Source organism: Bombus vancouverensis, chromosome 8 (assembly GCF_051014615.1).
Source record: "Bombus vancouverensis nearcticus chromosome 8, iyBomVanc1_principal, whole genome shotgun sequence".
Lineage (NCBI taxonomy): Eukaryota > Metazoa > Arthropoda > Insecta > Hymenoptera > Apidae > Bombus > Bombus vancouverensis.
The window spans coordinates 15,465,888-15,479,777 of NC_134918.1; the positions used below are offsets into that span (position 1 = coordinate 15,465,888).

The window sequence follows — 13,890 nt, forward strand, 5'->3', positions numbered from 1 at the left end:
CGTTGTATCTGTAAATAGGAGTTCGCTTCCATGTGCAACGCTATTTAAAAGTCGAAAAAGTAAATGTTATTCCGTGAAATAGATCGATCGTCGATTTTTTTTCATTTCGTTACATTTTTTGATACATTCTTTTATTATCAAGGAGATAGGAATCCCTTTAGTAGACCGCCGGTATTTCACCAAACAACGATTGAGTGATCGATATTGAGAAAGTGTTCCATGGCAACGTAATACATATGTATGTAGTAAGCGGATGAGAGAACTGTGTATGATCAAGGTGAAACCATTTGATCGACTATCAGTAACTCTCGTCGTGTGTCGTTCTAGTAAGAAAAGAGGATAAGATGGGAAATACGGAGAGCAATGTATCCAGCGGAGTAAAGAAACAAACGGACGCATCTTCTATCTTGCTTTACAAATTAGTCGACATGAAAGGTAAGTTGAATCATAAACGAGAATGATGAAAGCGAAACGTCTTCTTAATCTTGTGTAGGAGGTGGTTTATTGGTAAATATGATGAAAAGGGCAACGCAAACTAAACAGTACGCGGAATTGGACCATGCTCTAAGAACGAAAGTAGAACCGTATTTATACAATAAGGGTAGAGGTAAATGGATTCCAATCGAAAAGTTGGTTTTGCTGCGAAACAAGGATCGTCCGAAGCACAAAATGGTAGAACGATATACAATTAGATATCATATGATATAGATGAGTAATTAGCTTGAACGTTTTTTTATGAATGTCTTTTTATTATGAATGATCGATTACGTAACAGCTTCCACCGTTGAGATCTATGGAGAATCCTGCCGATTACGACATAGACAAAGATATGCAAAATGAGGATGAATTGGACGAGACAAAAATTGGTAAACGATCGATAAAAACGATAGAGATGTAAATTTTTAACACATTTCTTTCGATTTAATAGATAAAAGCAAGTACAGACTAGTCTGTTGGAGCTTAGGCGAAAGAGGAGCAGTCGGTGAAACGATTTTACACTTGTGCATGTTACACTCGACTGCTATTCACATTGATCTGGCTAAACGTTTATTACGTTTTTACCCTAAGCTTATCAACGATGTATATATCAGTGATGAATATTACGGTTAGTAAGTATAATAAGCGCGGTGAACACGATGTAAACGAATAAATTCGTTTCGCGTCAGGGCGCATCGTAAATTCATCTGCTCAGTTGTTCTTGATAGGTGAGAGCGCATTACACATCGCGATAGTAAATGAAGATCCAGCATTGGTAAAATTCCTCTTGGACAGCGGTGCGGACGTACACGAAAGATGCGTGGGGAACTTTATGTGTCCGGAGGATCAAAAAGCGTCGAGATCGGACAGCCTGGATCATGAATGGGTTTGCGTAGCTCCGGAAACGGATTATAGCGGGTAAAGAAGATTTACTCGAGTGGAATACAAATGTCGAGTGACTTTCGTTCTATTTGCATAGATACGTTTACTGGGGCGAGTATCCTTTAAGTTTCGCCGCATGTTTAGGGCAGGAAGAATGTTACAGATTAATACTCGCCAGAGGAGCGGATCCCGACAAACAAGACACAAATGGAAATACTGTTTTACATATGTTGGTCATCTATGAAAAACTGGTAAGCATCTGCCACAGGACTAACCCGGAAATGGCAAAACCAGCAATAAGTTTATTCGATCGATTGTTTTTCCGAGCAAGACTACGTTCGATATGGCATATGAAGTGGGTGCGTCTTTAGCGATCAGAAATGCTCAACATTTAACACCTTTGACGTTATCGGCGAAATTAGCTAGAATCGAACTGTTTTTTCATATCTTGAACATCGAGCGGGAGATTTATTGGCAGATCGGGAGTATTACGTGTGCAGCTTATCCTTTATCGCAAGTCGACACGATCGATGTTGTTACAGGAAGCATCAGTCATAATTCCGCTTTGAATCTGGTGGTATTTGGCGTGAGTCGAAAATCTAAATTACGCAACAGTTTACTTTCTATTTGCCATCCTTTATTGACATACGATATTTCTCATATATGTATAGGAAAAGGACGAACACTTGGAATTGATGGACGGTGTCCTGGTCGATCTACTAAATGCCAAGTGGAACACTTTCGTCAAGTCTCGGTTCTATCGTCAATTTTTTCTTTTTTGTTTCTACTTTATTCTGTCATTGATCAGCTTTACTCTTCGACCCGGTCCAACGATAACATCGTCGACTTCCTCACTCGCTGTCACTCCTCGTGTCTCTGTTCCATCCATCGAATCGCCCATAACAACTCTAAAACCAGAGCAACTCCTCCCAAACGTTACCAAAACTTCTCAAAATTTAAATCTATCCCTTCTTCTCGATAAAGCTGTTACCACTGCTTTTACCTCGAATATAAAACATCCTTCGAATGTAACAACGGCAAGCTTTGATAAACTGAAGCTCGATATCGTCACCGATCTAACGTCTATCTTGAACATTTTCTCGACAGACCGATCTCAAAACGAGATCGAATTGCTCAACGATTCTTACAGGATAGCTATTCGACCAGCCGAACATTTCTACTCCAAGAATAACGGTACACCAACGGATTATCTAAAAATTACGACGATCAACGACAGTGTCGTCTTTATAAATTCGACGATACCTTTCGATAATAATACAGTTTCTCCTGGTAGTAACAAACACAACTGGTACGTTATATGTGAATAATCCAGGATTAAATCCGATTAATACAAAAATACAAATTTCAAAATGTTTATTAGCGACCACGTATACGTCCAAGATGACTCTTAATGCATATTTTCGATATTAGGTGGAACAATCTCACAGAAAAGTGTAGACTGATGCATCTAACAACATTATCGGCCAAGATTCGACTAATCGCCGAAATATTAATGGAGATTGCGGCTATTCTTTATATTATTGCAGCACTGCGCGAAGCCAGATTTCTCGGTCTTAACATGTTCATTGAGAATCTAGTAAGAGGATGATATCATCTGTTCCTTTATCAAGCGCTTTTATCTGAAAAAGAAAACGTTTAGTAAATAATGCGTCTAATATTGGTTCCTTATCAATGAAATTATCAGGGAGAGAACATAGAGAGGAAAGGAAAAGGAATGAAGAAAAAAGACGGTGTTTCGTTGATAAACCGATAGACCGCACAAATTTTAGTACGCGGTTACAAATTAAAATATTGTACTAACGAAAGAAATTAATTTCTAGATGACTGCGCCGTCGCGAGTAATGTTCCTCTTCTCCTGTTGTATATTACTGTCCTTTCCATTGCTGAGGTTGGCTTGCGCCGATCAAGTTGAAGATATGTTGGCAGTTGTAGTGATGTTAACGACGGCACCGTATTTTTTATTTTTCTGCAGAGGTTTCAAAACGGTCGGTCCGTTTGTTGTGATGATTTACAGAATGATCATGGGTGATTTACTCCGTTTCGTCTCCATTTATTTGGTCTTTGTAATGGGATTTTCTCAAGGTAACTTGAAAACAAAGTTCTTCTCTCTGGAAGAATTTTTCCATTACACATTCTGTCCCTTTCGCACCTCTACTTTGACCAGAATCTTTTAACATAAATGCGATAACAGATACATCGTATCGCGTATCTCTCGTATCTTTTGAACATAGATCACGGACAGAAATAAACTTACGATCGATTCGTGAGAATCAACCGGTCAATTAGATCGAAACGTGCGAGTAAATATACCAATGACGCTTCTTCCTCTTCCCTTACACTCGTTAATCAAAGTGTAACGATATCGAGCAAATTACGAGTTTACCTTCACCTTATGACTTAATCTCTCGTCTGGGAATTTCTACATCGCAAGCGACATTGACACATATTATTACGCTGGTATATCATACATTCTGAAACGTAACAAATTTACATATCGTAGGCATCGAGCCAACTTTATGCATACTTACCAACTTGTAACACTTATACTGTGATACATTATTACATAGATAGTATTACATACAGTATTACATAGTCGTAGACATTATCTCTTATTTACTTCTAATATTACGTATTTACATACTACATCTATATTTTTCATATTTCCCTTCACTAATTTATTTTACAATGCCTATCAAAAGATTGTCTTTTCTTTTCTTGCCTTTCCTTTCTTCAGCATATTACATCATATTCCTATCTTTCGATAATCCAAACACACCAGAAGGAGTAGATGATTCGGTGAGCAACCCAATGCCGTCGCCGGTAGAAAGTATAATGGCAATGTTCCTTATGAGCATGACGAACTTTGGAGATTACTATGGCGCGTTTGAGAGAACGCAACACGAGATGGAGGCTAAGGTAATTACCTCGCATCTACTCTTCTAGTGAATATATGACTGCAATAGAAACATTCATCGTGTCGTAGTTCTTATTTGTGGTATATATGGCAATCGTTGCCATATTATTGGTAAATATGTTAATTGCTATGATGGGAAATACATATCAGAAAATCGCGGAGACAAGAAACGAATGGCAAAGACAAGTAAGTTTTTCTTTCATCCCCTACTTTTTCCATTTATAGGAATATTTATTAATTATTATTCAGTTATTAATACTGGAATTAACATCACAGTGGGCACGTATAGTTTTGGTAGTGGAAAGAGGAGTAAGTCCACAGGAAAGGCTTAAAAAATTAATGGACTATTCGCAGCCAATGTCCGATGGTCGAAGGGCGTTAGTACTTCGATTGAGTCAATCGGTAAAAAATATCTCTATATACATATGTATATATTATGTAAATACACATGTGTAACGAATGATTATAGTTGTAAAAAGTGAAACATTTTTAGGAAGAAGACAAGGAAGAAATGAAGGAAATTTTAGAAATGAAAAGAACTCATGATAGATTGTATAAAAAAAGACAGAGCAAAGTAACAAAAAAGATCTTAACATCAGAAGATAATACTATTTTGTAATATTATCACAGATGTCTCGTCTGTAGCATATGTTCCTAGTCGTTTAATATATTGAGATACTTTGTTGATATAAAAACTGCATCTTACATACAGTGTACATAATAAACTCTTATGATTATGATCTTTCTTGATATTCTTGTACGTAAATTTCCTCTTATGCTCAAGGAAGATACATATGTATGTATACGTACCTATTGATAAAGCAGAATTGTATCCATAGCAAGTTGCTATAACAACTGTTTACTATGACTAATAATAAATATTTATTAGCTTCTTGTTTTGTCTATCGTGCTGTCTAAAGGACGGAATATTTTTAAAGTTTCCTACTCTGTACAAATGAGCAAATTAAGATCACCCATAAATTATAAAAATGTGGAATTAGAACTTCTACAGGCTCTTAGTGCGGATAAGCTATACAAATTACAGAATGATGCTAAACTCAGAGCAATAGAACAGAATGTGCCTACGTATGAAGATTTTAGACAGCTGGTATAAGAGCATATTTTTATCGAAAATATCATTATTTATATATCTAATATAAAATAATTTCTCCCATATCGAATCTGTCACCAGGTGAATGCTGCTCATCTAAAACCTTTAAAATGTGACGATGTAAAATCTAAAATAAAGAGATGTTGGAATCCCATTGTTCATATTGATAATTCGAATGTGGTAATGCCATTTGAAAAACAAGAAATGCAACAACAACAATCCGAAGATCGTTTAAAATTATGGAGTAAGAGTGATAATATTTCTGCAAATGAAATACCCACCACATATGTAAAATTTATACAAGTTTGGAAAACTATTAAAGGGCATAAAGAAAAATTTCATTATCTCAAAATGTCCAGGTAAGGTATTCCTTTTTAAATCGAACAAGAATAGGAAATGAATGCATCTAACTTGTTATTTCAGATATACTCTACGGGAGAAAATTTTTTGCACAGAAATTTCTCCATCGTTGTTCGTCGAAATAATCGACATATGCTTTCGAAATATTTCGATTGCGGATAATATAGAGTTTATTGTTGACATTTTATGCACTTTGAGTAAATGCAATAGATTTCATTTAACAGTAAGTTTTATGGGACAAAACGAAAAAGAAATGTGTACGCAGCTCTTTCGAAATCTACTTATCAACGCGGTATATCAAGACGAGATTTTTAAGGATACGATTAAATCATTAGCATTGCTTTACGAAGTCGTACTTGAGTAATAAATTTTAACGAGAGAGATTAACGAGTTTTATAATAAAAATATTTTACGAGTTATACGCACGTACGAAATAAACTTATGAAATTGAGCTTATGATTTTTTACATGTATATAAATTCTAAAAATGTTGAAAATTTATTTCAAACGGTTCAAGGTATAATATAGGCATGCGTCTAGAAAACCAAGCGAATCACGTGATCATAGAGTACTTAACATGGCCGCACGCACTGTAATATCAGTTAGAAGTATCGCGATCATAGTTGATTGACAATTAGTTTGAAGATCAATCGAAATTCCGAAAAATTTGAATTTATTTTTGTCTTGAACTGAAATGCCTCGAAAGTTTCATACTCAATATTACTGTTGTCGTTTGAATAATATTTCGCGATGCGTACACGTACGTACGTGGGAAAAAGAACATTGTGCATGTATGCATGAATGTCGCATGTATGCACGCATTTCGTAAATAAATAAAACAATTAAATCATTCGACAGAATGTCAATTGACGGTGTTATTTTAAATGTTAATTAAACAAATAAATAGAAAATGTTAACCTATCGAAAATCACGATTCTATTTAAGCAAGGTCTGAAGTTAGGTACAAAATACACGTAAATACCTGTATATGTACAGGTATATTTAGATGGTGTAACACTGATGTCATGTGATGTATATAATACAATGGTTAAAGAAAGCCAGTGAGAATTATCCTTAGCATGCTTTGTCACTGAAAAAATATAAATGGAGCTATATGTATGTGTGTGTATGTTTGTACGTATGTTTCTATGTATATGATGTACATATATGTAAAGAATATACATGTACACGCGTGGTGCATATATAGCATACCATAAAGATAGATATACATAATACATAATAGTAATAGTTGTGTACCTGTGGTAAATGGGAAAGAAAATTTATCGAGTGATACGTGAAAAAAATATGCGGTTAGAAGAAATGCCATTACGTTTGAGCTCTGATGAGCGGGATTTTGAAATGGATGAAGAAACTGACTATCTTCTTCAACCTTCTGAAGATAGTATACGACTTTTAACTTCACGAAGACGGCGAATAAACGATTTTTCTATATTCCTCAAGAACTGTCTTTGTGGGTAAGTTATAGATTCGATAACCCATCATTAACTTGAACAAAAGATTGAATAGAAACAAATGTGATACTCGATCAACGAATTACTAGCTGCGTATTAATTCTACTGGTAGCCAACATAACAAATGATAAAAATCCATCGAAATTACGTAAATAAATGTGTAAATAAGTCTTTAAAAAATGGAAAATATGAGAAAAGAAAAAAGAAACGAATAGGATATCACGTGAAAATTTCCCATCAAAATATATCTTATCTACTCATCGATAAACGATATCGTAGTAACAAGTTTCAAAATGTTTGCATTTCCAAATATATGTATTTAATAGTGTCTTTTTATTTTTAATAACGTACAATTCGAAAATACATCATATAATTGTACTGATACGTCTATATTTATACAATACACTTTTCAAATCTTATTTGTGAAGAGTACGTATTATAACAACAATTTTTTTTTAAAGTCGGTCTATTAAGGGTTACTAAAAATACATATATACATAATTGATAGAGAACAAAGAAAGCGAGCAAATTAAACATATTTGAACATAGTATATGTAAATAAATTTTGCATGATTTTACTCACAGTGAGAAAAGATAAAAAGAATGCGAAAAATATAATAAATGGAATACATCGGTATAGTAGATTTATAGATTGGCGAATTCATCTTGTAAACTCGTACTTCGTGGATGTTATGATGTCATAACAGATCTGTGTTGAATATCGAAAGATACTTTCTGACAGTGTTTTTTAGCGAAAGACTGAATAAAAGTGTTTCTTTACCTAATTTGTGATTACAAATGTGTCTGCTGTGTCTACAAAGAAATATCTAAATGGAGACACAAAGCAATGTTATAAGGCTATCGAAAGAGGATATTCCTCTAATATCTAGACCGCGAAATGACAATTCGTGGACAAGGTGACGTACATTTTACTTCCCCTAAGAAACTTCGATTTCTATGCAGCTTTTTCTATTTTTCTCTAAATTCTTGCTAAATAATTAAATAAATATTGCTAATTATTTCCAAGATGTTCGATTTCAACATAGTAATTATGTTAAATTTATGTTCATATTTCATACAACAATAAACACATATCTCTTCATTGACATTGTTGTATCCAAAGTCTGAATATTCTTTTCATAATTTTTCTTATTAATTTAACAACAATATGGTTGTGCAAACAATAAAAAGGTAAAGTAAAAAATTGGCGATGTACTTTAATTTTTTAGTTTTCTACTTATTTATTATTGTATCTTTATAGATGTTGTACATGGATGTGGAGAAGATGTTGCAGGGAACGTGAATTAAGAGCTAGAGTCATTCACATTGGTCAACTGATGCATGAAAAATTTCCTACTAATGTCATAAGAAATCAGAAATATAATATTGTGACCTTTTTACCTCTGGTAAAGAACATTGATAACTATGTCATTTCCTGTCATGACATAGAATAAAAATATTTAATATTTGTTATTTTATCTTTTTAGGTTCTATTCCAACAATTTAAATTTTTCTTAAATCTATATTTTTTGCTTATGGCCATATCTCAATTCATACCAGACATTCGAATAGGATACTTATATACATATTGGGGACCTTTATGTTTCGTGTTAACTGTTACAATTTGTCGAGAAGCAATCGATGACTTCAGACGATACAAAAGGGACAAAGAAGTCAATGCCCAAAAGTATTATAGATTAGTAAAAGGTTTTGATACCCCGGAATTAGTACCAAGTTCTAAATTGAGAGTAGGCGATTTGGTAAGAAAGTAGAAATATAAGATAATCAAATAGAAACATGAATAGAAGTATTCATTTATGTAATTTTTTTCCAAGGTTATAGTAGAAAAAGGTCAGAGAGTACCAGCTGACTTAGTCCTATTGCGAACCACGGAAAGATCGGGTGCATGCTTTGTGAGAACAGATCAATTGGATGGAGAAACAGATTGGAAGTTGCGACTGGCTGTTCCAGCTACTCAAAAATTGGAAAATAATTCTCAATTGTTTGATATTAAAGCAAGCATATATGTTGAGAAGCCACAAAAAGATATCCATAGCTTTATTGGAACGTTTACCAGAGTAAATTTCTAAATATCTAACTTGCTCTTAATATTTACATATGTAGTACAGTTATTAATAAATGATTGTATTACAATTTGTAGTATGATGGATACAGCAGTGAAGAAAGTTTAGGGGTGGATAATACTCTATGGGCAAATACAGCAATAGCATCAGGTTCAGCTCTTGGTGTTGTAGTATATACAGGGCAAGAAACTAGATCTCTTATGAATCACTCCGCCCCACGATCGAAAGTTGGTTTATTAGATCAGGAAATAAATCAGTTGACAAAGGTGTTGTATCATATTATGAAAACATCTGGTACATTCTGCAATTTCACTTTACTATTTACTAAATGTCGAATGAATTTTAATTTTGTAGGTTTTATTTTGTGCTGTGATTGGATTAGCTTTGGTAATGATGTCTTTAAAAGGATTCAATGGGCCATGGTATCGTTATATGTTTCGCTTCGTTTTGTTATTTTCTTACATAATACCAATCAGTTTAAGAGTGAATTTAGACATGGGAAAGGCTTTTTATGCTTGGTGCATACAAAGGGACAAAGAAATTGCTGGAACGGTTGTAAGAACTACTACTATTCCAGAAGAACTTGGTCGTATTTCATATTTATTAAGTGACAAAACTGGCACATTGACACAAAATAAAATGGTTTTCAAGAAATTACATTTGGGCATGATATCTTATGGGCAAGAAACATTTGATGAAATTATGACTGTATTAAAAACATGTTATTCTACAAATTCAGAAACTTCACCAGTAAAACCATCAGCATCTATACATAGTGGGAAAGTAAGAAGATCTGAAAGTACTAGAATATATGATGCTGTGCATGCTCTGGCATTGTGTCATAATGTAACACCAGTTTACGATGAAGTACCTAAATCGACTAATTTAGATACAATGAGTATACAAACAGGAGAAACAGGAGATTCTGGTTCTATTCAAAGGTAATTTTCGTAAAGATATGCCACGTAAAATTGTATGAGGTGTACCTTTACTTCATTTCTTTACTTCATTTCAGTCAAACAGAAGCAGACCAACATTACTATTTGCCAGAACAAAAACGTAATTACCAGGCTTCTAGTCCAGATGAAGTAGCGTTGGTCAAGTGGACGGAGGAAATGGGATTAGCTTTAGTAAAGCGCGATTTGAATTTTATGCAACTAAAAGCTCCAAATGGCAAAATTTTGAACTATACGATCTTACAAATATTTCCATTTACATCAGAGACTAAACGAATGGGGATAATAGTAAAGGAAGAATCTAGTTCTGAAATAGTATTTTATCTGAAAGGTGCGGACGTAGTAATGTCTGGAATAGTACAGTATAACGATTGGCTTGAGGAAGAATGTGGTAATATGGCTCGAGAAGGTTTAAGAACGTTAGTTGTTGCAAAAAAAAATTTGACGGAAGAGCAATATCTTGATTTTGAAGCAAGGTATTGGCAAATTAATATGTGCTAAATGGCAAAATGTATATAATAATTCGACTACATTGAAGATGATTTTTTTTAGATATAATTCAGCAAGAATGAGCGTTAGCGATCGCGTTTCTAGAGTTGCCGCAGTTGTCGAAAGTTTAGAGAGGGAAATGGAATTATTATGTGTAACTGGTGTCGAAGATAGATTACAGGACAGAGTAAGGCCTACATTGGAGCTATTAAGGAATGCTGGAATTAAGGTACATCGCATCTTTTCCACTTCACATATTACGCGAGAATAAACTCTTTTGTTTGTTTTCATAATAATTTTTCTTGCAATATCTTTTCCTATGATCTTTAGATTTGGATGTTAACGGGTGACAAGCTGGAAACGGCAACTTGTATAGCAAAATCTTCGCGTTTGGTTTCACGAACGCAAAGTCTTCATGTTTTCAAATCGGTGGTAACTCGCACGGATGCGCATTTGGAATTAAATACCTTCCGTAAAAAACAAGACTGTGCCTTAGTCATCAGCGGAGATTCTTTAGAGGTATGTTTGCAATATTACGAACAAGAATTCTTGGAACTAGCATGCGGTTCACCGGCTGTTGTTTGCTGTCGATGTTCACCCACGCAAAAAGCCGAAGTTGTTAGTCTTATTCAAAGACATACTGGCAAGAGAACCGCAGCTGTCGGTGATGGAGGCAACGATGTATCAATGATACAAGCAGCAGATGCTGGTAAGTATATTTCTCATAGTATTTAAGTGAATCGTAGTATAGATGTCAACAAACCGCTGATGTTCATTTCTCTTTTTAGGTATAGGCCTTGAAGGACTCGAAGGAAGACAAGCTTCTCTGGCCGCAGATTTTTCCATTTCTCAATTCAGTCATTTGGCTAATCTTTTATTAGTTCACGGTCGTAGAAGTTACAAACGCTCCGCTGCTTTAAGTCAATTCGTTATTCATCGAGGTTTAATTATTTCCACCATGCAAGCCGTGTTTTCTGCAGTCTTTTATTTGTCGTCTGTATCTTTGTATCAGGGATTTTTAATGGTTGGGTAAGAAAGAATTAAATGATTTCAGAACACATATATACGTGTATATATATAATATATATACATATATATACATATAATTGAATATGATATAACAATACTAGCACGTCAAATAATAATAATAAATTTGTAGTTATGGAACAATATATACGATGTTTCCCGTATTTTCTTTGGTACTAGACAAAGATGTATCAGGAAAAATTGCACTTACTTACCCAGAACTTTATAAAGAACTCAGTAAGGGTCGATCGTTGTCTTATAAGACATTCTTCATGTGGATTTTAATAAGCATATACCAAGGTATAAGTTTTTTTGTTGTTGTCATTGACTATATACCATACAACAACATATTAATTGTTTAAATCATCTTGCAGGTGGAGTTATAATGTATGGCGCACTTATAATGTTCGAAGATGAATTCATTCATATAGTGGCCATAAGTTTCACAGCACTTGTCTTGACAGAGTTAATAATGGTAGCTTTAACTATTAGAACATGGCACCATATTATGATACTTGCGGAAATTTTCTCATTGGCGCTTTATTTATTATCTCTAGTCGTTCTCAAAGATTATTTTGGTATGTACAATTAATATTTAATATATCATATAATATATCATATATTTAAAAAAAAAAGAGAGAGATACATTTATCTAAAGAAACTTTAATCACTTCTTTCTATTTATAACACAGATGCCGAGTTTATCAAGACTACTGACTTTTTGTGGAAAGTATTGCTAATAACGTTAATTTCTTGCATGCCATTATATATCTTAAAATTTTTACGAAAAAAGTTTTCTCCTCCAAGTTACACCAAATTATCTTAAATTTCGTGCATAACAGTTTCACTTTATAAAAGTAACTTACACGGAGAATTTAGAAAATTCTGATCTGTATTGGAAAAGTGCTATGAAGAAACTGTTTAAGATTAATTATCAATAGTCTCTGATTTACGCTCTTTGCTAAGTGCGTTTGCATTTTATAAAGTTCTTGAATATTCTTCTAAATATTCTGGAAATATCGAAGCGATAGAACGTTACAACTTGACATCAAAATGTAATTGTTAACGAAAATTACAATTGCTTTTGTTCTAAATATATTATACTAAATGCTTTACTATGTAGAATAGATCAGATTTAATATTTCTTTAAATTCTAAATTAATGATAAATATCATAAATAACTCGTTACTGTTATCATTATTAATATTATGTTTATGCAGAATATCATTATAATGTAAACATATCCTTAATTTTTCACATTGTAAATTGAAACAAATTGAAATTGTGATAATTGAAAAGAAATTATTTAAATCTGTTTTTGTTCATTTTTATTTATTCTAGCAACTAATAAGATATTTTCTTTTATGAAATATGTTCGCATAATATGTAATAGCATTTTACTCGATTTCGTCTCGTATCTATCGTATGTATTCGATCGCATACTATTTGTAGCATTTATATATATATATATATATCAATATATATATATATATATATATATATATATATATATATATATATACATTGTGTTTACAGGACATAAATAATCAGCTGATCAAAAGCATATAATGCTTTAAAGTTTTCTAAATGTATTTAATAAATACGTAAAAGTACGTTAAATTCGTACGTTAAAAGTAAAGTTAAATTCTTATTTTTATAAATTAAATGCCACGATTCCTGTTTGTTATCGTCTTACTTTAATATAGGATATTTTCCTTTTATATTTTAAATAGAATTTATTAATTTCAATTTTAATATAATATGATACAATGTAATGTAACTTACTTGTCGCGTATGTACAATGCTAAAATAAAAGAAATCGATTTTTATATTTATGCATATATTAAGTAAGATTGTAGATCTAGAAATAACTGTTGTTAGCTACGACGTTGATGAACTGTATCATATATGTAGAATATATACTTATTTCTGCGTAAGGTATTTGACCTAATGACACATTTATAATTAATTTATGTGAAAAGTATAATAATAATACATTCATTTGAACATTATGCCGATTTTCTTTTTAATCCTGTAAGCGCACTGAAATATTATCAATAGATTAAGGATGTTTATCAGTTTATTCATAATAGTTTAAT

General features: G+C 33.0%; 3 protein-coding genes and 1 long non-coding RNA gene across 13 annotated transcripts; 3 read left to right on the forward strand and 1 right to left on the reverse strand.

The window, feature by feature from the left end:
* Positions 1–49: 49 nt before the first annotated feature.
* On the forward strand, positions 50–4,920 carry nan (transient receptor potential cation channel subfamily V member nanchung). Of its 2 annotated transcripts, XM_033336532.2 has the most exons (15): positions 50–238; positions 328–435; positions 494–672; positions 776–866; positions 929–1,105; positions 1,206–1,395; positions 1,457–1,610; positions 1,691–1,945; positions 2,031–2,668; positions 2,791–2,956; positions 3,201–3,462; positions 4,115–4,296; positions 4,364–4,480; positions 4,571–4,696; positions 4,788–4,920. In XM_033336532.2, exons 2-15 carry the CDS (start codon positions 345–347, stop codon positions 4,911–4,913), a joined length of 2,754 nt encoding a protein of 917 aa, XP_033192423.1. In that variant the 5' UTR covers positions 50–238; positions 328–344; the 3' UTR covers positions 4,914–4,920. The 2 variants fall into 2 exon arrangements, with proteins under 2 accessions (XP_033192423.1, XP_033192415.1); XM_033336524.2 differs by having other exon boundaries at positions 50–435.
* On the reverse strand, positions 1,975–7,184 carry LOC117158225 (uncharacterized). Of its 6 annotated transcripts, XR_013058925.1 has the most exons (5): positions 7,022–7,146; positions 6,747–6,854; positions 3,909–4,334; positions 3,182–3,851; positions 1,975–2,999 (listed from the first exon to the last, which is right to left on the reverse strand). It is a non-coding gene; the product is annotated as an uncharacterized LOC117158225 (long non-coding RNA). The 6 variants fall into 6 exon arrangements; XR_013058929.1 differs by lacking the exon at positions 6,747–6,854 and having other exon boundaries at positions 7,095–7,184; XR_013058928.1 differs by lacking the exon at positions 3,909–4,334.
* Positions 4,997–6,216, forward strand: LOC117158172 (dynein axonemal assembly factor 19). The gene is made up of 3 exons (XM_033336821.2): positions 4,997–5,402; positions 5,487–5,764; positions 5,829–6,216. Exons 1-3 carry the CDS (start codon positions 5,250–5,252, stop codon positions 6,127–6,129), a joined length of 732 nt encoding a protein of 243 aa, XP_033192712.1. The 5' UTR covers positions 4,997–5,249; the 3' UTR covers positions 6,130–6,216.
* LOC117158023 (putative phospholipid-transporting ATPase IIB) lies at positions 7,031–13,803 on the forward strand. 4 transcript variants are annotated; one of them, XM_033336487.2, is made up of 13 exons: positions 7,031–7,239; positions 8,498–8,642; positions 8,724–8,996; positions 9,072–9,314; positions 9,398–9,586; positions 9,675–10,261; positions 10,336–10,752; positions 10,829–10,994; positions 11,096–11,474; positions 11,554–11,794; positions 11,925–12,091; positions 12,166–12,369; positions 12,484–13,803. In XM_033336487.2, exons 1-13 carry the CDS (start codon positions 7,031–7,033, stop codon positions 12,615–12,617), a joined length of 3,354 nt encoding a protein of 1,117 aa, XP_033192378.1. In that variant the 3' UTR covers positions 12,618–13,803. The 4 variants fall into 4 exon arrangements, with proteins under 4 accessions (XP_033192378.1, XP_033192389.1, XP_076476652.1 ...); XM_033336498.2 differs by lacking the exon at positions 7,031–7,239 and adding an exon at positions 7,897–8,153; XM_076620537.1 differs by lacking the exon at positions 7,031–7,239 and adding an exon at positions 7,897–8,153 and having other exon boundaries at positions 8,522–8,642.
* The last annotated feature ends 87 nt before the right edge of the window (positions 13,804–13,890 follow it).

Bases quoted from the DNA above. Each gene is read 5' to 3' on its own strand.
- nan (XM_033336524.2), top strand. From the start codon at position 345: ATGGGAAATACGGAGAGCAATGTATCCAGCGGAGTAAAGAAACAAACG. The intron at 436-493 runs GTAAGTTGAATC...AATCTTGTGTAG, and splicing joins CAAATTAGTCGACATGAAAG to GAGGTGGTTTATTGGTAAAT. The intron at 867-928 runs GTAAACGATCGA...TCGATTTAATAG, and splicing joins ATTGGACGAGACAAAAATTG to ATAAAAGCAAGTACAGACTA.
- LOC117158023 (XM_033336487.2), top strand. From the start codon at position 7,031: ATGGGAAAGAAAATTTATCGAGTGATACGTGAAAAAAATATGCGGTTA. The intron at 8,997-9,071 runs GTAAGAAAGTAG...TTTTTTTCCAAG, and splicing joins AATTGAGAGTAGGCGATTTG to GTTATAGTAGAAAAAGGTCA. The intron at 12,370-12,483 runs GTATGTACAATT...TTTATAACACAG, and splicing joins CGTTCTCAAAGATTATTTTG to ATGCCGAGTTTATCAAGACT.
- LOC117158172 (XM_033336821.2), top strand. From the start codon at position 5,250: ATGAGCAAATTAAGATCACCCATAAATTATAAAAATGTGGAATTAGAA. The intron at 5,403-5,486 runs GTATAAGAGCAT...ATCTGTCACCAG, and splicing joins ATGAAGATTTTAGACAGCTG to GTGAATGCTGCTCATCTAAA. The intron at 5,765-5,828 runs GTAAGGTATTCC...TTGTTATTTCAG, and splicing joins CATTATCTCAAAATGTCCAG to ATATACTCTACGGGAGAAAA.